Below are 24,153 nucleotides of genomic sequence, written 5' to 3' on the forward strand. Positions count from 1 at the left end.
AGAAAAGAGGTATATGGAATGCTTACATCCAAAGCAATGAGCTAAACAAATACTAAAAATAAAAAAAGACGACTGAATTGATGGAGATGAGTTAAATCTGCAGCAAGGGAAGCAGGGGGACGAGGAGTCCCTCAGCCCTGGTGCAGTGAGGAATGATGCTGCGACTGGCTTACACTTTCCTCCCTCCCAACACCATCTCTCTAGCTTGCACACTCAAGTCTCTCTCTTTCCACACACACACATGCACACACACCCACCTAAACAAAACCCTCCCTCTGCCTCCCAGCCTCCTCCCCTCTTAGCTGCACCTGAGACTTCCAGAGACATTGTTCCATCTCTCAAGACTGGCCTCCCCGCCAGAGATAAATTTGGCTACATTCTCTATTTACATATCACTTAACTCCCACAATCTATTTTCTATTAACTAAAGCCCCCGCCGCCTACCCGCTTTCACTCCACCTCCACCTTTTTCCTTCCTGTTTCAGTCCCACTCCTTTCTTGCAGTTTCCAGTCTCTACTTTTCCAAACGTTCATGAGACAAACTACACAAGCTAAAAGAATAACACCTAGATTTGACAACAATTTATAATCATTATAATTGATCAAATTAAATCGACAAATGAAAATGTATCTCGTCTGCTGCTCAATAATATCAGACCTCCATTATCACAAACGACATCTTGAATGATTAATCTCTGCAAAGCGTCTCCCTACAGCCCCGCCAGACTCCAGGATCTTCTTGCTATTTTGTTTGTTCATTATTCAAACAACAGCTTAGCACAGTTATGTCTGCCCCTTGGTTACAGTTGCCAGGCACTTTGGCCAGCTGGGAGCATCCTTTGGCCAGCACATGATAAAAAGGATCAAGTGACAGCGAACTGGCTGAGCAAAAGGGTGGACACAGAAAAGCAATGTTCAACATCAAGGGCCAGGTGGCAAAATTTAGCCATAAACAATGTTGGCCACAGCGCTGCTGTGAATTATTTTGTTTTTAAATATTACACAAAAGTGGAGTAGGCAAAGAGTGACTGACGGATGAAGGAGGTTGGATTTAAAATGGTTATTTTGGAAACAAAGCGGCACCAGGTGGGAGAGGAAAAAGGGATTTATGAAAAGAAGATGACAAACCAAGGATATTTGTGGTTTCGCTACACAGAAATGAGTCATTTTACACACTTTTACTTCGCTTGATTCTGTATGAGGAGATGAAAAACCTTAGGCCACATGCGTTTATGTAAAACAGCTGTCCAACAGCAGGACATGTAATCACCTAACAGACAACATCCCTCACCTACGGTCATGAGCTCTGGGTAGTGACCGAAAGAACAAGATCGTAGATACAAGCGGCTGAAATTAGTTTTCTCTGTGGGGTGGCTGGGCTCAGCCTTAGGGATAGGGTGCGGAGCTCGGACATTCGGGAGAGACTCGGAATAGAGCTGCTGCTCCTGCATATCGAGAGGAGACGGTTGAGGTGGTTTGGGCATCTTGTTAGGATGCCTCATGGACGCCTCCCCAGGGAGGTCGACCCAGGACACGTTGGAGAAAGTACATCTCCGAACTGGCCCAGGAAAGCCTTGTGGTCCTGCCGGAGGAGCTGGTGGAGGAGGCCAGGGAGAGGACGGTCTGGAGCTCCCTAGTTGGGATGCTGCTCCTGTGACCCGGACCCGGATAGGTGGAACAAGAAGAGACGAGATGAGATTTAGGTGAATATCTGACTCTCACATCTGCACAACTAAGGAGAGGCGACACTGATGTGATAACCAGGTAGTCTAGTGAACTAGAACAAATTCTTGATTTGCAAAGTTTAGTCTAGGAACGCTCCATTGGAACCTCCGCAGCCCCTAGCAGCATTCTGGCCGGCCAATCACAGCTCTCTAGGGGTTTCAAACAAATAGAACGCTGTGATTGGTCCACAACAGCGGGTCAATCATAGCGCTCTGTCCGCGTTGTGGGCCAATCAGGGCCCTATCTTCTTCTGGTGGGCGTGATGATGCGACGGAATGAAACAAGACGGCTATAGAAATGTCTTTTACATTAATTTTGGACTATTTGGACGTGGGCTTTATTAGAATCAGGAGCAGATAGATTTTCACCATCTTCATCAGCGGACTGCCTCATTTACTGACATCCGTTGCAGTGAGAATGTCACGCTGTTCGTTGTCCAGTAGAATGAGGAGACTGTTTGAAAGACAACGGTATAACCCGCCCCACGACTGAGAGCCGTCATTGAAGTGTTGCCAGACTAATAACCAGTTATTCACGTCAGCATCCAACTCAGCACACTCACATTTTAGAATTAGTGCGTATAAATAATAGTTTTTTTCTGAAGAATAAACAACTAAACTGCAGTTTTATTTTGAAGGAAGAGATTTATTAATTCAAGCAAAAAAGTAGTTTTTTTCTTCTATAAATCAGTCACACTTTTCATTTTAAAATGCAGGGATGCTTGGTAATATGTTAATGATCCATTTATGGAATTAGTCTATCTGTGACGACGCAGTAAAGCTGTTGAATTAAAGTGATTGAAACAGTACTCACCTTTTCGCTGGGGTTTCTAAGCATTTCAGTTGGGAACAGGAGAGCAGCTAATGGAAAACTATCTGGAGTGATGAATTCATTTATGATGTCACAGTATTATGATAATTATGAGAAATCAACCCATATAATTTAGGTTAAAAGAAGGCATCAGCTGTTGAAATTTAGGAGAGTTTTGCTTTCAGGATCATTGATAATTGTTTATTTTGTAAAATTAAAATGATTTATAAGCAAGTTAAAACAGCTGAAGTGAAGAAAACTGGTCATGATAAAAGGAAAACAACTAAAAATACAAACTGAAGACTAAAAACAGCTCAGGTAAACAAATCTACAGTGTCTCTGAAAGCAGCAAGTCAATGGAGATCCCTCAGCGCAGCGCTCTTTACCTTTGGTGGTGGACACACTGAGGAAAAACATGACCAGAAGGCTAGCGTTAATAATTCATTCTGCTCCAAAACAAAGCCAGCAGGGACACTCGGAAACAAAGGTGGAGGCTGATTCACCTTTGGGTGTTTCCCAGCACCCCGTCCTCCTCCACCCCTGGGCTCCAGCTGACTTCAGTCTCAACAGCAACATGTTTGCTTAAGTAAGGAGTTTAGGGCTCACAGTATAGGTGCTTTAGCCTGGCAAGCCAGACTAAATAAATGTATTATTTAACTTTGCAAAAACTTTGCAAAGCAAGAATTTGGTCTAGTTCACAAGGCTATAGGTGCTTGGCTTTGAGGTTTACTTTGAGCTGGAAAATCGCCAGGCAGGGTGTTCACTATTTTTGTTCAAGGTCCTTTAATAGTAAAGGGGATTTAGTAAGGATTAAATGCTAAACGTTGTGTCTTTTAAGAAGATATTTTGAATTTTAAAAAATCCCTCAAATGTATATTTTATCATTATTTATATTATTACTGAGGGTCGTGCACATTTCAATTTGCTTCCAGCCTGATGTGTCACAGCTGTTTGCTGAAGAGTAATTAAACGTTAGGATTAAAGTTTCCTTTCCTGTTTTGGATTATTTTGATCTTGAATGACTAATTTATTTTCCTAAATATTACATTTTATTTAACTTTATTGAATGACAGGATGCAAGTTGTGGTGGCTCTGCAGAGAGGAAAAGACAGCAGAAGAATGTTGCTCAGGCTTGAAGAGGACAGTTGGTGTAAGACTGAAACATCAAAATGTTGTGACCAGGAAAGATGCTGCAGGCTGTGTCTTCCTAATCCGAGCTGTCATATCTGTGTCAGTACGGCTCAGAAGCTATGCTAATACTCACTCAGGGGATGCACTCATTACTGTACTGCAGAACACTTACAGTTACAAACACTCCATAATATTTCTTTGTTGCTAATTGTTATTGCACATTAAGCTCTAATCAGAGAAAAGAAAGGAGCAGCAAAATAAAAAATCTTGCAATAGTATTAGCGTTATGAGAAAAGCAATGATTGAGCTGTGCATAGTCCCATATGGAGAGGATAGAGATACTGATACTTAGCTGTGGACATGAAGTGCATCTGGTCACTCTGGATGTGTGTGTGTATGTGTGTGTGTGTGTGTGTGTGTGTATGGCGTATGTATGTGTGTGTATGTGCGTATGTATGTGTGTGAGTGTGTGTGTGTGTACAGTGGGGCAAAAAAGTATTTAGTCAGCCACAGACTGTGCAAGTTCTCCCACTTAAAATGATGACAGAGGTCAGTAATTTACATCATAGGTACACTTCAACTGTGAGAGACAGAATGTGAAAAAAAAATCCATGAATTCACATGGCAGGATTTTTAAAGAATTTATTTGTAAATCAGGGTGGAAAATAAGTATTTGGCCACTTCAAACAAGGAAATTCTCTGGCTCTCACAGACCTGTAATGTCTTCTTTAAGAAGCTTTTCTGTCCTCCACTCGTTACCTGTATTAATGGCACCTGTTTGAACTCATTATCTGTATAAAAGACACCTGTCCACAGCCTCAAACAGTCAGACTTCAAACTCCACTATGGCCAAGACCAAAGAGCTTTCGAAGGACACCAGGAAAAGAATTATAAACCTGCACCAGACTGGGAAGAGTGAATCTACAATAGGCAAGCAGCTTGGTGTGAAAAAATCAGCTGTGGGAGCAATTATCAGAAAATGGAAGACATACAAATCCACTGATAATCTCCCTCGATCCGGGGCTCCACGCAAGACCTCATCCCGTGGGGTCAAAATGATCATGAGAACGGTGAGCAAGAATCCCAGAACCACACGGGGGACCTGGTGAATGACCTGCAGAGAGCTGGAACCACAGTAACAAAGGTCACCATCAGTAACACTCTACAACGGCAGGGAATCAAATCCTGCAGTGCCAGACGTGTTCCGCTGCTGAAGCCAGTGCATGTCCAGGCCCGTCTGAAGTTTGCCAGAGAGCACATGGATGATACAGCAGAGGATTGGGAGAATGTCATGTGGTCAGATGAAACCAAAGTAGAACTTTTTGGTATAAACTCAACTCGTCGTGTTTGGAGGAAGAAGAATACTGAGTTGCATCCCAAGAACACCATACCTACTGTGAAGCATGGGGGTGGGAACATCATGCTTTGGGGCTGTTTTTCTGCTAAGGGGACAGGACGACTGATCCGTGTTAAGGACAGAATGAATGGGGCCATGTATCGTGAGATTCTGAGCCAAAACCTCCTTCCATCAGTGAGAGCTTTGAAGATGAAACATGGCTGGGTCTTCCAACACGACAATGATCCCAAATACACCACCCGGGCAACAAAGGAGTGGCTCCGTAAGAAGCATTTGAAAGTCCTGGAGTGGCCTAGTCGGTCTCCAGACCTCAACTCCATAGAAAATCTGTGGAGGGAGTTGAAAGTCTGTGTTGCTCGGCGACAGCCCCAAAACATCACTGCTCTCGAGAAGATCTGCATGGAGGAATGGGCCAAAATAACAGCTACTGTGTGTGCAAACCTGGTAAAGCCCTATAGTAATCGTTTGACCTCTGTTATTGCCAACAAAGGTTATGTTACAAAGTATTGAGTTGAATTTTTGTTATTGACCAAATACTTATTTTCCACCCTGATTTACAAATAAATTCTTTAAAAATCCTGCCATGTGAATTCATGGATTTTTTTTCACATTCTGTCTCTCACAGTTGAAGTGTACCTATGACGAAAATTACTGACCTCTGTCATCATTTTAAGTGGGAGAACTTGCACAATCGGTGGCTGACGAAATACTTTTTTGCCACACTGTATATGCATACGTGCATTAACTTACTCAAAAGGCTTTGATTGACTTTAAAATCCCAAGAGCAATTTTGATGCAGTTATGATTGAACACCTTTGTGAAGGGCAAAACTTAATGAAATTTAACACAATGTGTTTCTGTACATTCATGCAGTTATTTCATTGAAAGGTGAAAACCCTGCATCAGTGTCAAAATTCCAATATTTCCAGAGCTTATGTTTCAAACAATCCTTATGTTTCATGTTCCTGACATCTCTAGCTGTGTGTTCGGTATTTCTATTGGTGCTGAAGGTCAGAGAGCCATTTTTTAGCCATTCAGTCACTTTTTTCAAGCATTTACATCAGAAATTGATAGTTTAGCCTTGGAACGAACACTGTGCTACTTAAATGGACAATACATTTCTTTTTTTAAGTAGAAAATTTTCATTCTTTTTCGGCTTTTCCTTCAGGGTTGCCCCAGAAATTTCTCAATCTCCATTTTGTATTAAGTTATTATATTCATCTAACAGGTACAAATCTGATCTCAAAGACCTAAAACAATTGGATTTAAGCAAATTGTTTGTAATCAGCTCATATACATGATCCGTTTTTAATGAGGCTAAAGTCAATTTCGTTGTACACCTGTGCAACGACAATAAATTATCTTGAATTTTTTGCCACAGTCACATCTTAGCCATTTGATAGGCTGGCCTGCCAGACTCCTCCTCTGTTTAACTCTGCACAAAGACTACAGCTAAAAAACTACAGCGGTACGGTCAGCATTTCCGTCTTTTTTCTGATTGGTTATTTTTGAGCTGGCTAGTCCCGCCATTCATGTGCCTAATTACTATAAGAACTTTATAACAATCTCTTATTTTAATAATCAATTTTATATTAAAAACTCATTATTAAAAAAAAGTTCCTTGTTACCTGTAGGTCCTCCACCAGAGGACAGCGGACATGTCTAGGACAGGGTGTGGCAGGTTTCTGATTAAGGTGCCAACCTTCATAAATATTTTATGGTCAGAAGTGGTTTGATGTGATTTTGTGACAATAATCTGACAAGGATTATATCCCAGAATACTAGCATAGTAATAATAACCATTAATATTTAACGCAATAAAGATTTTATTATTATTTAATAAGTAAATGCTTTATTGCATGGTGTAAATCAACAAATTTGCTGGCTAGGTTCAGACTGACCTGCTGTTTGGTTCAGACCTAAACTGGAGTCCAAAGTTTGAGAAAGGACAATCTACATATCATCACATCAAATCACTATTTAGATAAAAAAAACTGGAAAGGAAAAAAGAAACCTGTCAGACAAATAACAGACAACAATTTTAGAAAGCAAAACATTTAAATGCAACTTAACTTCCTGAGACCTGACGCTGTATTTGATGTGACTTAAAAGAAAAAAATATATCTAACTATTACAGAGTAGTGTACTCTCATTAACAGCGACAAAATTACAAATATTAAAATAAAAATTTAATTAAATAAAATATTTTCACATTTCCTATAAAAAAAGAAAGAAAACAAAAAATTTTAAACTTTAAGTCAATATTATGTGTCTATCAATAATAACAAAAAGGTCTGTGGTGAAGATAATAAAATTTTAAAGTGCAAGGAGCCAAAGTCCACATATGTGGACACAGGGCCCTAAGAGGTTAAAGGTGTAGTTCACTGAAAAGCCGTTTTCTAATTCTTATTTCTTTTTATTATTGGTCACTCTGAGTTTTTCATGCAGGCTGAAGATGAAAATAGTCTCCTAAACGTATCTCGCATTACGACGAGAAGACTTTACTGAGTTATTTTACTGAGTAAACCCTAACCCATCCATTCTGAGGCAAGACGTCATATATCAGGAAATAAGACTCCGAATCGTCTGAAGCTTAACAACGGATGTGGCTCACTTGTTCCTGAAAGATGAGCACCAGGGCTTTCCCCCCCAGAGCACGACTTACAAGGCATTCATTCCTACTAAAGACCACTGCAAATGACTTAAAACCTGTCTTAAGTGACTTTAAGGTTCAAACCTTAAAGTAACATTATAACAAGAACATTCAAAACACACTTAATCCTTCAACTCACCGGCCGTGTTTCGATAAAAGGTTAGCACCTTATTTAACATAATTAAATATTATTTTGCAAATAAGTTCCAACACTGCACAAAACGTGATTGTAACATTGTAATGTGGAACTCAGCCATGAAGTACACAAACCCAAGAGAGACAACAGTAAACGTAAACATCAGCATTCAAACCTCAACATGCCTAAAGTGTACAACGATAGCTGCGGTGGTTTCCAGAAGAAGGCATTCATAAGCTGCTGCCCTCCTACACAGAGTCCAATTACCCAAATATCAAGTACTTAATCAACTAAAGCAGAAAGTTGACACAAAAGCCACAGGAGACACAAAATTGTCATGGTGACAACATCAAGTAGAGAGGTTGAGAGAACCTTGCAGTTACCATGGCAGCTCATTTTATGTATATTGTACTCCATGTGTTTGTATGTGGGTTACCAGCCGTGGGTGTAGTATTATTCCAGCTGGGCTGCGTGGCTCATGCTACGTTTGATTGAAAGTCAACATTAAATGTCATTGCTGAGCTGGAAACCGGCCTGAATGTAAAATCTAAAACAAAAAGGTGAAGCGCTTTACATGACTGGAATAATCCAATTTTGCTTTCTTCACAAGCTTTGAAAGGAATTTCAAAGGCTCAGAGGAAGCTTTAACAAATGTCAGGCTCACAAAATTTAAATGACAGATGAATTATAAAGGTTATTAAAACAATATTTATGGAATATTTACCAGGATAATGTCTTGGGAGGACAAGGACTCCTAGAATGAAATAAATTCACTGTTGTAATAAGTGTTAAACATAAATAGAGAAGGACATACAACAAAGAATACAGCGTAACATCCACTTCAACAGAAAGGAATAGCTGCGGTTTCAGGTTCCAATTTTTAACTGGAACTTCATTTAAAAGTAATAATTCATGTTGGCCTTGAAGTTCTGAATACAAGTTAGAAATTCATGAATAAAATGAAATGTTTTAAATATGAAAGAAGAGTCAACGACTAAATGAGCAGATATGAAAACATTACAGCAGCAACAGTTCCTGCTGCTGTTGCTTTCTCATGAATGAAGATCAGATGGAAATTTAAAGATTTTTGTAAAATGCAAAGGTAAAAGAAAAGTCATTGAATTCTTGCTACTAAGGGTCTCCTCCTTGTACTTTGACCCTACCAGTAGTGATGGAAACTGCTGTTCCAGCCCTCTGATTACTGCCATCAAAACACAAGCAGAGAATCTGACCTCAGTTAACACAACGCTTGTGCTTAGAGCAAGATCGTTATAAAAAAATATATTAAAAAAAACAGCTGGCTGAGCTTTTGTAGAAGCTGTGGGTTCAAGAGTGGCAGCACACCTTGAGCTTGTTCAGCTCTGAGGAATTTGTAAAGGTTTTTCAAATGTCACCAGCAACCTGCCCCTCCGGTGCTTTTCTCTACCCCGGTCCAGAAAAAACTCCATGAGTGAATGTCCCAGCTGCTCTTGAGCCATGTTATCTGTGAAAGGGTTTGTTCCTCTTGGTGCGACGGGTAAAATTGGAGTGGTTCACTAGTAAACATGACACATGTGATCAATGATAACAATCCAACCAAAAGTGGAACAAATGTTTCCAAAAGCTCAACGTGTTCTATCAGTGAAGCAAAGATCCCACTATTTGTCCCTTAACCCCATTCCTTCCACAACTCACAGTCCAGTTAGTTTGCATTCAATCAGCATTAACGTCGCCACTAAGCAGACAATGAGCATTAATCAGCTCCACACAGGTTGCACTGCTGCCATGTCTCTTCCATCTCACTCTCCTTACTCCATCTCCTTTCACTTCCATTCATTTGGTGAAGCTATTAATAGCTCAGCCAACCGCCCATCAATACCATCACTACTCCTGCAAGGCAGAAGATGTGGGTGTGGTGAAGACAGCAGAGTGAGGGGAAAAATAAGCCCGACAACAGAGACTTATGTAACAAAAGTGAGGGAGAGAAGGAAGAAGGGTGGTGGGCAGGCACAAAGAGTCAGGAATCTGGCAAGACAGAATGACTATCAGCCCACAACAATGGCTGGCACCAAAAACAACACTAAGAAAAATCAGTATGAGAGCGAGAGAGAGCACGGGACAGAAAGAGAACAAATAAAAGTGTCAGCACAACAAAGATTGAAAGGATAGTTACTAAGATTGAGAAAAGAGAAGTAAAGAGGAGTTTTAAAAAAGTGACTCAGGAACAAAACAAATGTGCCAGATCTTTTGACATCCACCCACTTTTCTTTCCTCCTCCTTCTTCACTTACGACAAACTCAAGTTTTTGGTTCGCACTCGTCTCTCAATTCTCTTTTTACAGAATTAGGCTTCATTCAGACCCCACAGGCCCCTTATGATGAATAATACTCAATGCGATCCGTTGGGTTTTCTTACATAGGAAACGTTTTGGAATAATGAACTGAACTCAGTGCACCAAGTAGGTTCAATTGGAATGTTTACTTTGTGAAGTGACTTAGGATGACTGTTGTGAATTGGCGCTCTATACAAACTGAACTGAACTAAATCTCTGGAATAGTTGCTTTAGGATGTCTACCTAACAACACTGACTTGTCCTTTCTGACCTCCCGCAGATGGAGCTTTTATCTATATCATCAAGGAAAACTACTTTCATCAGAATGGCATGATCTCAACAACTCACACAAAAGAGCGGGTTTTATACAAAAACAAAACAAAAGTTCAACAGGGCCTCAAAGAACTCACCGTTTCAGCGAGTTTTACGTAACAAAATGGAACAACCATCAAACATTGCAAGCTCTAAATCAGTGGTCCACAAATCGCGGCCCACGGGCCACATCCGGCCTGCGAGCCCTCTCTTTATGGCCCCAAACTCCACGCGCACACCCCACCCCCACCCCCGACGGTCGACTGGGAGGTTTAGGATAGAGCTGAGGAAAATAATCAAATAATCAATGCATGAGATGCGGGCATACACGGTTTTCCATCATAGAAGAGTACCATAATCAATTATAGTGGAATGTAGTTGTGTTATTTTAACGGTGGCACCAGCGCAGCATCCAAATCTGTCAGAGCGGTGTTCTCCACATTTACCGGGTAGGAAATTTTGATCTGCCTTTATGTGGTACTGCAGGGCTGAGCGCTGGAGTTATAACCTGAGACCGAACCCGAATCGAATCAGCCCGACCGGTTCTGTTGGATTTGGGCTGTAAATTATGTTAATTGAGCGGGTTGTCACGTGGCGTGCTCCGCTCGCTCAATCAGCGAGAGAGAGCAAGAGCGAGAGACAGAGCGGGAGATTGTCTGCTCACACAAGAGAGAGGATCGGAGGATGCTCCTCCAAACATGCATTGTTATTTTCATAATTTCATTATTGTTTCTCCTGGAACCACTCAGTCAGTGATGTCAGGAGGTCCGGTCTTGGGGAGGGAGCGGGGTGAGTGATGGCGGCTGCACCGTAATCATCTGCCTCTTTTATTTAGGGACATGGAGAAGTTAAAAGGAGAGAAATAGAAGATAGAAGTTCTTGTTCCACTTTATTCTTTTGTTTCATGATGATAAAATGATGTTAATTTCAGCTTAAAGAGAAATTGGGAGGAAGCGTTGGTTCATTTTAAGTTACAGGAGATCTTGTCTCCTATCTGCTCCTCCAGAGACAGCATGGACATGAGGGTCACATGGTGAGGGTCCCACAGGACAGGTTAGTGCAGTCACACAGCCGAGCTGGAGGGGGACAGGTGTTGTCCTGCTTTATAGTGCAAGCTTGTGTGTTATGTGCATTACATCCAGCAATCCAAAAAGCAGCAGCACCCCATACCCCCCCCCCCCCCCCCCCCCCAGCCCTCTTGCTTCTGGGTCTTTTTTGTGTGTGGCCCTCGGACCATTATAATTGAGGACCCCTGCTCTAAATCATTAATACAAACTCCTGTAAGTCTTTGTGTCTCCCATTGTGTTCGTGACTACATTTACCTTAGTGATGAGGATGCGGTAGTGCTCGAGCATATCACGGTTGTCATGGCAACCAGCCAGCAGCTGCCAGACTTCAGCTCTGAGTGGCTCAGGAATGCCACTGCGAACCAGTGAGGGCAAACCCTTTGGGCGAGTGGACAGGTTTGCGTGCCTGAAAAACACACACACACACACACACGCACACGCACACACACACACACACACACCAGAGGCATGACTATCATTGTGAAGCTAAAAAAAAACTGATAAATGGTGGCTTGCATCCAAAGTCAACACTTCTACAATGTTGCAGAAGTAGCAGTTCAGGCCTTTCAAATTGTTTGTGGACAATATAAAGTAAATTTAAATGGAACTCAGTGAGGTGGCACTGGGGGTGGCAATAAGATTCCAAGGGTGGCATGTGCTACTCCAGGGCTATCCCTGGACACGGCCCTGAGAAGGAGCTATGGTTCAATGCTCGCTCAAATATCGCAAAGCTGACTGACAGAAACCCTGATGAGAAAATTAATTTAGGTGTTTTATTAAGAGCCTTAAGTATGATAGTAACAATCAGTGAAATATTGCTACATTAACAGCTTTATTAGGAATAACAGAACAAAAGTACCATTCTAGAATATAGACAGGGCTTTGCTTCCAAATGACAAATGGAATCCCTTCCAAAACACAAAGTCAGCTCGATTAAATGATGTGTTTGTAGAAGCCATCTAAGGCATTAACTTTATAATCATCACTTCATTGTGCTGCTGCAACATCAAGGAAACATCCTGAATTCAAAGAAAATTCCTGAAATGTCTTTTATTCAGTTAATGTCTAATCATCTGAGTCAGTGCTGATTGTTGCAAAAAAAAAAAAATTCTGTATTATTCTGAGTCGCACCAGTCTAATAAATAATATGCAATTCAGATTAGGAGTCTTGACAGCTGGGATTAATTACAGGATCTCAGAATGCAGCAGCTGGAAATAAAACCGTTCTTAAGCCGTCAGACTTTGCATTAATTTTATAATCTAGGGTGAAAAATGAGCCCTGTGTTGTAACTCTATATCTAGTATACTGGACTGGGTAAAATAACATTTAGTAAAACTACACAGTACTACTTTTATGTTCAAATACACAGTTTTAATAAAAGTAATATTAATAAATCACCTTAACTGGAAATATTTAATTAAATTTTTATTTGAAGCTAAAAATACAAGTTCTCAACAAAAATGCCAAAGAAGGCTTATTTTTAAAGAAATGTAATTACATTTTTACTAACATCAGTAATTCTGCTGCAGTTTTCAATTAAATAAATTTAAAAAAATGTTTCAGGAACCTTGATAATCTCCAGCACCAGTCCAGATTTTAGAATTCTGTCATTAAATACTTTTGGCCTTAATGTTTTGGTCATATTCATCATCTTGTCTGAAGTCCTACCATCTGCTCAGGATTCCTCCCCATGACTCCAGTATTTTCTCAGGACAGTCCTTGGATACATCTCCAGTCCCACTGGAGATTTCACTGTCGCTCTCTGCAAGACACACAGACACATGTTTGTTCTCACATTTCTAAAAAAAAAAAAAAAAAAGGATCCAAACACTTGAATATTTTGACATGTAGTATATTTTGCATTACCCTGCAGGGTAGTGCTCTTTCCCATTTATCCAACCATTTGCATGGCTACATTCCATCTTGCTTGCTCAGATCGGCTGAGTAAAGTCTACAGGTCGTTCCTCCGGTCAAACGGATGACCAGAGGGTACGGGTGTTTTCGGTCATTGTCTATGAAAAAGTTTCCCAAGTTCTTTTTGAACACATTCATATCTCATTTGGACATTATTCAAGTTCACTTCCTATACTATTCTGCTAGTTATTATGTTGTACATAAGACGTTGTTCTGTATTTATTTAGTTAGTTGTTCATGAAAGTCAGGGGGACATTTTGTTTAGGCTCATTAGATTTTCAACAGTTATTTCCACGGGGTGTGACTAATTCAGAATGGAAAGAGGTACAAAATATTTCCACCTCATTAAGGTCAAATGCAAAACTTGGATCCTACTGGCAGCTGTAAGAGCCGTCATTCAACTGGAATGACAATTATTTTATAACAGCCAAATATATATCATGTACTAAATAATAGATCAAGCTAAAGCAATTCTGATGCGTATTTTGCATTTTTAAAGCCTGCTGGTGTTGAACCCACACAGTTAATGGAGGCAGGAGTGCCTGAGCGGTGCCTACACTTTCCATTATTGCTGCTCTCCTGTCCGTCGGCTTGTGAGGCAGACAAGAGGCAATCAGCGCCGCCGACCACTTGTGTTCTGAGGCAGCCTGTAACACTGCTACCTTTTTCAATAAGCTACAAAGGAACAAGTGTTCAAATGCATTACACACCTGAACTAAAAAAAAGATATCAAAGAGGTAATTATCCTTGTCCTACTCTTGTCAACGTTCATTCGACCATGTTTTGACATTAAAATAAAATCACTGAAATGCAGGAAATGAAATGCTTTCTAGTGATAAATTAGGCTTTGAAGCACCAACGCAATTTAATTTGCTCCTGAAAACATAATTTTATTTAATGATGTGAAAAACTTTATCAAACATAACATCAAATATGAAGCCTGCCAAGAACAAGTTGGCTTATCACTTTATCTAATGCATGACAATATTAATAAAAAGGAAAACCCCTTTTTATTATTCCTGCTAGCTGAATAACTGGATGAATGTCATACATCACTGAGCTTCAACAACAAAACTCGACTCATTATAGAAGTTTAAAGCCAACATTTAAAGAAGGCCTTGACATTGTGAAACGTGTAAAACCAGGCAGCTGAATTCACTGTGGCTCCAACACATCCTCAGCAGGGGTCTTGCTGGACTTTATAAATACTTGATGAGACCTTTCAAATGTTTCAGACCCTGAATAAAGCTTCTGCCTCCATTTCCACATTTTCCTGCAGCCACGTGACAGCTTGAGAGCAAATGTGAAGCTCATTTATTGTGAGATTATGCTCAAACAGACCCTCTCTGACACTAAAATCAGAATATGAATGGTTTTATTAAGAGGTTACTCATTGTCATTTTATTCCTAATTGACTTTTCCTCTTACCATTAATGTCTGGAAATATCTATCAAAATATTGTTGAAAACTAATTAAATGATACCCAGGTGTTGGAAAATATTGGCGGCTTTTTAACATATAACCATATAAACCGGGTTTAAAATACATAGGAGTGAGTCTAAGGCCCAATCCCAATACTCGCATTTCCACACTTGTGCCCTTCAATTGCGCAAACCTGACCAGGGGTGCGAGTGCATGGTAGGGTGTCCCGATTCTCAAGTGCGGAAGTTGATCACGCCCTTTTTGTTCCCTTGATCTGCACTTCACCCAAGTTTGCATTGATGCGGACTTGGGCGAAGGGTATTACCCACAATCCATTGCTGCGGGAGAAAAGGCTCATGTTACTCTTCTGAACATACTGGTATGTATTTTTTAATGAAAGTAGTTCATTTTAAGACGATTAGTTGATGCTCTAAAACTTTTAGACAAAGCAGCAACGAAAGTAAAATAATTTCAAATTATTGTTTAATTGTTTGAAAGTTGTTAATAAAGCTTTTTGTAAAGTAGCGCAGCGACCAGCATCTTGGCATGTATTGTGGTCGATTACGCAATGCTCCTCGTCTCACTTCGGCAATTATTTGCACACTTGTGTACTGCGCACTCAAAGCCTTACTGCACACTTCCTCCAAGTGCACTTTGCTGAAGACTGCAGAGCGCAGTGCGAGTATTGAGATTGGGCCTAAGCCTCTGGGCGACACCATATTAGACGCGATGTTTGCTTCTACGTGAGCCTGTGAGGAAAAACCGCATTTACTAATTTGTAATCAGCGGTTACGCAACTTTCGTCATTCATAAACGTTGTTTTACACATTTACCTCTTCGCTCGTTGCCAGTGATGAAAGGGAGACTGATGGGCACTGTGCAGGAAGTCGAACGATCTGAAGAAGTACTCGTTCGAAAATCGTGCTCCTGGGGATTTTTGACCATAGTGGCCATCCGTAAGGTCTTAGTCAAACACAAAAATATCGCTTGCTTGAAATGACTTAGGTATGTACTGCCTTCTATCATCAGGGAAAACACACACCATCATTTAGGGCTGTGCAATGTGATGATACAAGATTGTTAAGGAATATAATGTAATGAGGGTCTACCAAAGATCAGAGATCGTAGAACCGTCTATTTGCATTCCATCACCCGTTTGTGCTAATATTTCTGGATGCGTCAATTTATGAGCACACAACATTGCGAATGGGCACAAATCGATGCAAGTTAATTATATTTTTGTTAAGAGTAAGATCTCACGCATGGCCATTAGGGTCAAAAATTCCTGGGAGTGCAACCTCCGGCAAAATAATAAGCACATCAGACTCTCTTTCATCACTGACAACGAGTGAAGAGGTAAAAATGTAAAACAAAAACGTTTATGAGGAAACGGCGCATCTATAGAGTCACCCAGAGACTTAGCCTTGCTCCCATGTACTTTAGACCCAATTTATATGGATATATGTTATGAAGCCGCCAATAGCGGAGCATGATAATGCAATCATGCCGCATCTAGGCTTTGCAGCTGCTGCGCAGACAACAGAAGATGTTCAGCTGAAATAGGAAAATGCATGAAGCCAAAAACAGCTTTGGGGGTGTTTTTCATGAGAACTATAACATAGTCAAAAATATCCAAAAGATGGATTTTGTATGATATATGACCCTAAAAGTTATTATTATTATTTATTATTATTTATTATTATTATTATTATTATTATTATTATTATTATTATTAGAGATTCTCATTTGTTATGTTTTTTATTTTTCAGTTTTTCTTATACTCTGCACATCATTATTATTATTATTATTTTTTAACTGCACCTGTTCAAATAAAGCCTCATTCATCTAAATAACAGATTTGCAAGCATGTTTATGATTGGCTATACTAACTTTCATAAAAATTGGAGAATACAATCAAAAGATGCTCCAGATGAACAAAAAAGACAACATTAGCTTTAGCCTCATTTTCTATATTGCAACTTAAGCAGAGACGGGAAAAGAAATCTCATGAATTGAATGCATGTACCCAGCTGTGGCATCTACTTTGGGATTGTATCAATTTCGTTCTACAATGAGAGTGACCTCCAGCTTCACGGGCCTGAATGTCTCCAATTTTCAGCTCTGGGGGGAAGAGGTGGATGTGGGAGGGGGGTTGTAGAAAAACCCTTTTGAATGTCTCCCACAGCGCAGAAGCAGTCTTGATGGATGCCTCAGGAGTTTGGGCGAGTCAACAGAGACATACAACAGACATGATTTTCCTCTGGTCTTTCATCAATACCCCCCAGGACTTCAAGGTGAAAGAAATATTTAAAAAATGGTTTATAACAGTAAAAAAGTAGACAAAAGAGGAAAATCAAAAGATAAAATAAAATCAACATGTTTGACAGTGCCGCATCACAACTATTAAAACATTTGTACCAAATACAATCCCAATTCCAATGAAGTTGGGACGTGGTGTAAAACGTAAATGAAAACAGAATACCACTATGTGCTAATCTTTCTCAAGCAAGGGGCAAACTCTGCCTGCCATTGACAAAATTGCAGTTCCCCACTCATCCACTAGGGCCTGGCTCCAGAAATGACCAAGTTCCCTCCGACTCCCATGCTACAAATACCAACTTAACAGAATTAAACATGTTTACAGCCTCTTCCTAAAAACATTTTAGGTTTAACGTGTCAAGTTTACAGTCATAACTCTGAAGGGAGTAAATTTCTTTGTAACCCATCTGTTTAGAAATAATTCAAACTTGAAATTATGAATAATTAGGGTAGTGTCCTTTATAATGACAGGTAACAGAAAAGCCATCAATGCTAGCGCTAGCAGCTTGCCTCTTGCTTGTTCCAGGGAAGGCCTTTTCCTCACATTACAAGTGTTACAGCCTAGAAGGCAGAAGGGTAGCAGAGTCGCTCAGCTGCATTTTTCTGGCTGAAAGTGCCCCGCCAACCTCCGTTAGCTTTGGTTAGCTCATAGCTACATCAGCTCAGAGTTTGATGGATGTCAATTCGCCTCCACCCTCACAGCGCTGCTCTCAGCTCAATTTTTGTTCTTCCGGGATTGACGAGACACGTCATGCAGCCAAGTTGGCAGCGGTGAAAATTGACCATTGGGTTTTATTTCAGCTCTTCAGGAACCTACGGCTGACAGCGCGGAGGGTTCGTTCATCTTTTACATACAGTCAATGTTTTTAACCTATATTCAAATGAACACAAAGACGAGAAATCTAATAGTCAGACTGAAAAATGTTATTTTTGCACGTCTTTACTCATTTTGAATTTGATGTTTGCAACATGTTCCAAAAATGCAGAGATGGGAATGCTTACCACTGTCTTACCTTTCCTTCTAACAAAACTCAATAAAGGTACTGAGGTGGAATTCTTTATTTTTGTCTAACTTTAGTTACTTAACAATCTCGGGTCTTCATTGTATTTTGGGCCACACGTTTTCAGCGGGAGACAGGTTTGGACTGCAGGCAGGCAGGTCTAGAACCATCCCTCTTACTACGCTGGTGGAACATCTTGGGTCTGGTTGCTCCAAATCCTGTAAATTCCTTTCAGTGGAATATTTAAAAAAGATATTTGTTAAGCATTCCTCAACTTTCCCAATCTTTAGCTGCCACTATCCCATCTTTTTGGAAAGTGCTGCAGGCTTAAAATGTTAAATGAGAGATTTGCAAAAAACAAAAATGATCAGTTTGACCATTAGATTGTCTTTTTAGTATATTCAAATGAATATAGGTTGAAAAATATTTGAAAATCAATGTATTCTATTTCTATTTACATTTTATACAATGTCCCAAGTTGCACTCTGGGGAAAAAAAGCCCTGGTGCACCGTTTCCAGGAACTAGGAGTAAGCTTCAGATGGCAGGATTTAGAGTCTTATTTCCTGATATTTGGACAGCTCACATCGGATTGGATAACAGCAACGAGACTCAATGACACAAGCCTGGTGGAGTTATGCTGTGTGAAGTTGCTTATGCTAATGGTTAGCTTCTACTAGCGGAGACGTGCTCTACTCATTCCTAGAGGCTAAACCAACAGGCTTCCCCATCGTTGGGTGAGTCAATAAATGTTAAGTGACATTGTGGTAAATCTGTCAGGCTTTAAAATCCTAGACGTCTAGGGTTAATCCAACATCTATTTTCTATCAGAATCTAAAGAAGGAGATAGGTGTAGGAGACTATTTTCATGTTCAGCCCACATGAAAAACTCTGAGTGACTGATTATAATCAGAAATATGATTTTAAAAATGTTTTTTCAGTGTTCCACACATTTAAGTGACTTACATGATTCTTTGGCTGCTGTCAAATAAAGTCGAGAAACAACTTCTTTGCAGCAAAAATAACAAAATAAGTAAACCACCTCGATCGATATCAGTGCTGCTATAAAGCATGGAGTCCGAGTTTAGCCAGAAGACACCTGCAGGACTGAGCTGCTGGTAGAGTGGCTGAAACTGGGTCATGTTTGGGAATCATGAAAGCCCAGCAGGGCCTGTTAATATTAAGGCTTTCCTTGCCTCCATCTTTTTGGTGATGCTGTTGTTAACAGCAACAAAACATCCTGTCTGCTCCACTGTGTCTAGCATATGGGTCACATTTATAGATTTGCCAACTTTATTGAAACACAAAGCTGATAAATTAGCAGTAAATGTTTGAACCACTGAAGAAATAAACCAAAAAAAAAAAAAACATAGAATAGCATAAGAAAACAACTTGTGCTCTTGACCAAAGAAGGCTTTTTACCTCATCCAAAATAAGTGTGTGTGAGAAAACCTCCTGATGGAGTTTGACATCGTAAAGCTGTAGCACTATAAGCTAATAAGCCGTTACAGGATTGGGCCAGGCTCTGCTTGACACACGAGTGCATTCAGACATGCATAACCACACAAATACATAGTCAAACCCCCCTGTGAATGTGCCTGCAGCCCACTGCCGTACACACACACGAGCAGCATTAACAATGTCAAACACATGAAAGTGTTTGTGCACACCCTCTCCGATGTTTGCTAGCCTCACTGTTGATGAATGTCTGAAACAACTAGTTCTTCAGTCCAGAAGGACAACCGAGTTGTTAAGGAGCTGCAGATTTCTAAAGCCTGATTTATACTTCTCCGTCTGTGTCGGTGTGGAGACACGCAACGCCATTATGCGTCGGCGCAAGGGCTCTCCGACGGGCTCACAGAGGGTGAAGGAGACGTGCCCAAAATTTTAAACATCTGTCGAAAGTCATGTGAACCGCAAGCTTGTGATTGGTCAGGACGCCGCTTCCTGTAAATGTGTCACCAGCACCGCTGTAGCTCCATTAAAAAGTAAACATATGTAGCAGCAGACCGAGAACAGATTGAGGAACGCATCGCGGAAAAGTCAGACAATATTAACGTTTATTCACCCGCGACTGAAGGAGTACAAAATACGGAGCAAACGTGGACGGAAACAATGGTAAATATGGGTTTGGAGGTGGCGACCGCAAGAAGAGGTGGAGGAAAACGAAGGACAAATTTGTCCGTGTTATAAAGTCTCTGAAATATATAAACACAATAATAAATACCAGATAAGTACACTATCGGAGACCGGATACATGAATGTTATGGTGGCAGGATTCCACAGAACTGCGCTACGCCCTCTGTTGTCCTGGCACGGAATTGCTTTGCAACACTCCGCTGCCTGAACCGAAGTTCGAATGTGAAAACCTTTCAACACTTTGTGTGCATCTCTGATGCGGAGCTCACAGAGAAGTATAAATCAGGCTTTAGCTTATAAGTGGAAGTCTGATAAGGAATTGAAGGCATACTTTGCAACTTTTTCATATTTTTGTTTCATTTAATGATGAATCATTCTTGTAGACACTAAGGAAGGCTGAGGAGGCATTTCAGCTGTTAGATTAAGGTGTTGAAAAGACGAACGCACAGCGAGGAGAGAAGTTTCATTTGCGGTTTAACCACAGTGAATTATTACTGGACATAAAGGGGTGCTAAAAGCAAGCAAACTGCAAAGTGTACCTTTAAAGTTTAACGTCAAAAATGCTTCACTTAACTACGTCCATTATTATAGGGGCAGAATAAATGTAGGATCCAAGGAGAAAAGAATAACACGTTTAAAAAGAACCAACCTTCCTCTGCCTCCTCTTCTTCATTATGTGAGGTGAGTCGTCCTCTTTCTTCACTGTTTCTTTCTGCCTCCCTCTGAAGACTCACCACTTCGTACACGGCGTCGCTCTGACCCACTCGGTCTGGGGCCTGCTGCACATCAGAAGCATCAATCAGTCAGAGATTTTTAATCCCAAAGCAAATGCATTTAGTAACATTTACAAAGAAATCAGCCCTTTAGATTAAAAACACACGACTATGTACAACATAAAGTCCAAAACTTTATGTAGTTTTGACTAAATATTTTGAGGGCAACGGGGTGGCACAGTAGTTAGCCCTGCTGCCTTGCAACGAGGAGGCCGCGAGTTTGAATCCCAGCTGTGGCCTTCCTGAATGGAGGTAGCATGCTCTCTCCATGTAAGTTTGGGTTTTCTATGGGACTACACAGCTTCCATGTCAGGTTGATGGGTGACCTTGAATTGTCCCTAGGTGTGTCTTGGTGTCCCCCGCCTCTGGCCCGGTGTCTGCCGGAGACAGGCACCTGCTCCTGCCAGTGAGGAGAAGCGGTTCAGAAATGAAGTCAAAGTAAGAATAGAAATGAGCAAAGAAGCCAAATGTTCTCAAAGTTTGGCAAAAGATATCAAAGAGAATCCTCCAACTCATTAAAAAACCTGAGGTACACATGAAAAAAATGCCTTGCCACTTTATAAATTTATTAGATCGTTTTTTAATTAACATTTATGAAAGTTTTACATAAACTTGAGAGTTTATTATATTGAATCAGTGTGCAGGGAAAAAAAAGAGAAATCTGGAGAAAACTCAAGTACATAAGGATCTGGCTGAGGGGATTTCTGTTGGCTGAAATAGGAACTCTTAACTGTTTGGCCAAATTAAACGGTCAATTAGTAAACTCCAAAATGTCAAAAACGACACAGAAAATTATGGCAGTGTAGAGCTGCCACCCACACAAAATAAAATTGGAGCGATATCATGTTATAACACTTTAACTTTATTGTTCTAACAATATAATTTTCGTGTATGTACAATACAAGTATGATAGTGAACCAAAAGTGTCAAAAGAGTTAAACTCCAGTGATAAGTGTGCTTTAAAACTGCAGCATGTGACACATGAAAAAAACCTAAAGAAGCCATTTTAACTGTAAATGTTCTTTTCTAACATTGACTGGTTCGTTGCAGAAGACACTAAAGACACCATCAGACCTGACCTTCTGTGTCATAGACTACTGATGCTTATTTCTGGTCTATTCAATTACTTTAGTGCTATCGCCCATCTCCTCCACCTGGAAAAATGGATCAAGAAGGTCCATTGATCCACGCGCTCGCATGGCATCTAATGACTAACTCAAGCCTGCGCTGACACACAGAACAGCAGAGAATATCCAGCGTGGCCTATTTTTAAACAAAACCTAAAATAAGGCCTCTGACGACTTACAGGAAAAATACCTAAAATGATCAAATAGAAACAGGAGAATTCCCAACGTGTAGGCATGTCAATATCAGCTGGGAATGGAAAAGAAGGAGGAGGAAATCAAGAATAAGGAAGTAAATTTGTTGATAAATAAAAGGGCCGCTAATTGTGTTCTTTAAGATGAGCAAAAAATTAACTGCAAAAACATGACACAATTAAATGTATTTTAAATATTGTAAATAAGAACAATCTTGTCCAATTTCCTATGCAATTTTACAAAATGCGTCATGAGAATTGTTGACAAGTTGGGTCAAATGGATGTTCTAAAAATAAAATAATCCAGGTCCAAACATGAGACATTATTTACCTGCTTAGATTAGGGCAGAAAAATGAATAAACATGTTTAAATTTAATACAAAACCAGATGTAACCAAACACTTCATCTGGATTTTCAGCAGTTTGGTGGCCCGATAAGCCATCATATACATGTGAATATACAGTCTGGCCATGACCCATAGGGAAAGTTCAGTAGATGGGCGAAATCTATGGTCGTCTTTAAAATAGTCTCCAAATGATTTAGCTACAGATGTTGTTACGTGCCATGCCCCTTTTCAGCCACAAGATGGCCTCATTGGCTTCTGCCTCGCCCGTCACCTGGTGCTCAGCTGGAACAAATCATGGCTGATCACTTACCAGCTGTTAAAAGCTGCTTTCAGTCCTCAGTTCTGGGAGAAGATCCAAGGGTAGTATAAACTCGGCAGAGTTTATACTATTCTCCTCCTCATGTGCTCATATTTGGTTTTGCTCTCAATTCGTCTTTGGTATTTAACTCGCTTTCGGCATTTGGTATTTGTAGACTTTTGGTAACTCGACTTCGGACCGGCATTTTGACCTCGATTTAGGATCTCCCCTTTTTGAACATTTATATATTTATTATTCTCGTTTTCCTCCCGCCCCCTTCTGGGGTGGCGCTTTTCGTTTTCTCCCCTTTTGAATATTGCTCCTTCGGTTTTGTATATAGTATTGTTTTTAGGTTCTTTGTAAATATCCCTTGGATTTGTAATAAAATCCTTGGTTTTTAAGCGAGACAGCACTTTGTTATTATTTACCCACATACTAATTTTATTACTCCCCTCCTCATCTCTCCTAGAGAGCCGGGGACGTAATAACGTGGGGGCTCATCTGGGATTTTTCTTTATTTTCCATCTTATCCCGACATTTTCAAGTGTGTATAACAATATTAACGTGTGTTTGTGTCCCTTAGAGGCGGAGCATGGCAACCTTCAACCTGCACACATTTGTGGCGGCTCCTTCGCGCCGGCTTCTGGAGAGTTGCCGCAAAGCCGATCTGCAGCAGGTTGCTGCCCATTTCAGTCTCCCCCTTCCGAAGCAGCTCACCAAGGCTGCTCTTCGAAAATTGTTGGTGGATTATCTGGAAACACAGGGAATCCTCCCTCCGCCATCTACTCCTGATGTGTCTCCGACGCCCTCGGATGAGGAAGAGGGCCAGCTCATCCAGAAGAGGGAGACCCTCGCTTCAGCTCCGCCCTCCTCAGCTGACCATTCGCCTCTGGCTTCTGTCTCGTCTGGAGCTAGTCCTCCCAGCTCACCACTAACCGGGGCTCGGATAAAGCTATGCTTGGCTTGCCTGAAGATCCAGGCAGAGGAGAGAGCTCATGAGCAATGCCATGAACTGGATCTGAAACGTATGGACACCGAGGTTCGCCTCCAGGAGCTCGAGCTACCATTAGCCTCTGTGAAAGCAACTACCTCCGTGAGCTACCCCCTCGCCGCTGATCACC

The 24,153-nt window shown here is 40.7% G+C and overlaps 1 protein-coding gene across 1 annotated transcript in view; it reads right to left on the reverse strand.

The window, feature by feature from the left end:
* Positions 1-24,153, reverse strand: part of rabgap1l (RAB GTPase activating protein 1-like) — a 124,221-nt gene that overhangs the window by 69,837 nt on the left and 30,231 nt on the right. Inside the window, exons 11-13 of the mRNA XM_015970875.3 lie at positions 20,946-21,075; positions 13,172-13,265; positions 11,758-11,908 (exon numbers count right to left, since the gene is read on the reverse strand). Coding sequence (XP_015826361.3) covers positions 11,758-11,908; positions 13,172-13,265; positions 20,946-21,075 — 375 coding nt within the window. The remainder of the gene's footprint in view (positions 1-11,757; positions 11,909-13,171; positions 13,266-20,945; positions 21,076-24,153) is intronic.

The sequence above is a fragment of the Nothobranchius furzeri genome, chromosome 8 (genome assembly GCF_043380555.1).
Source record: "Nothobranchius furzeri strain GRZ-AD chromosome 8, NfurGRZ-RIMD1, whole genome shotgun sequence".
Taxonomy (NCBI): Eukaryota; Metazoa; Chordata; class Actinopteri; order Cyprinodontiformes; family Nothobranchiidae; genus Nothobranchius; species Nothobranchius furzeri.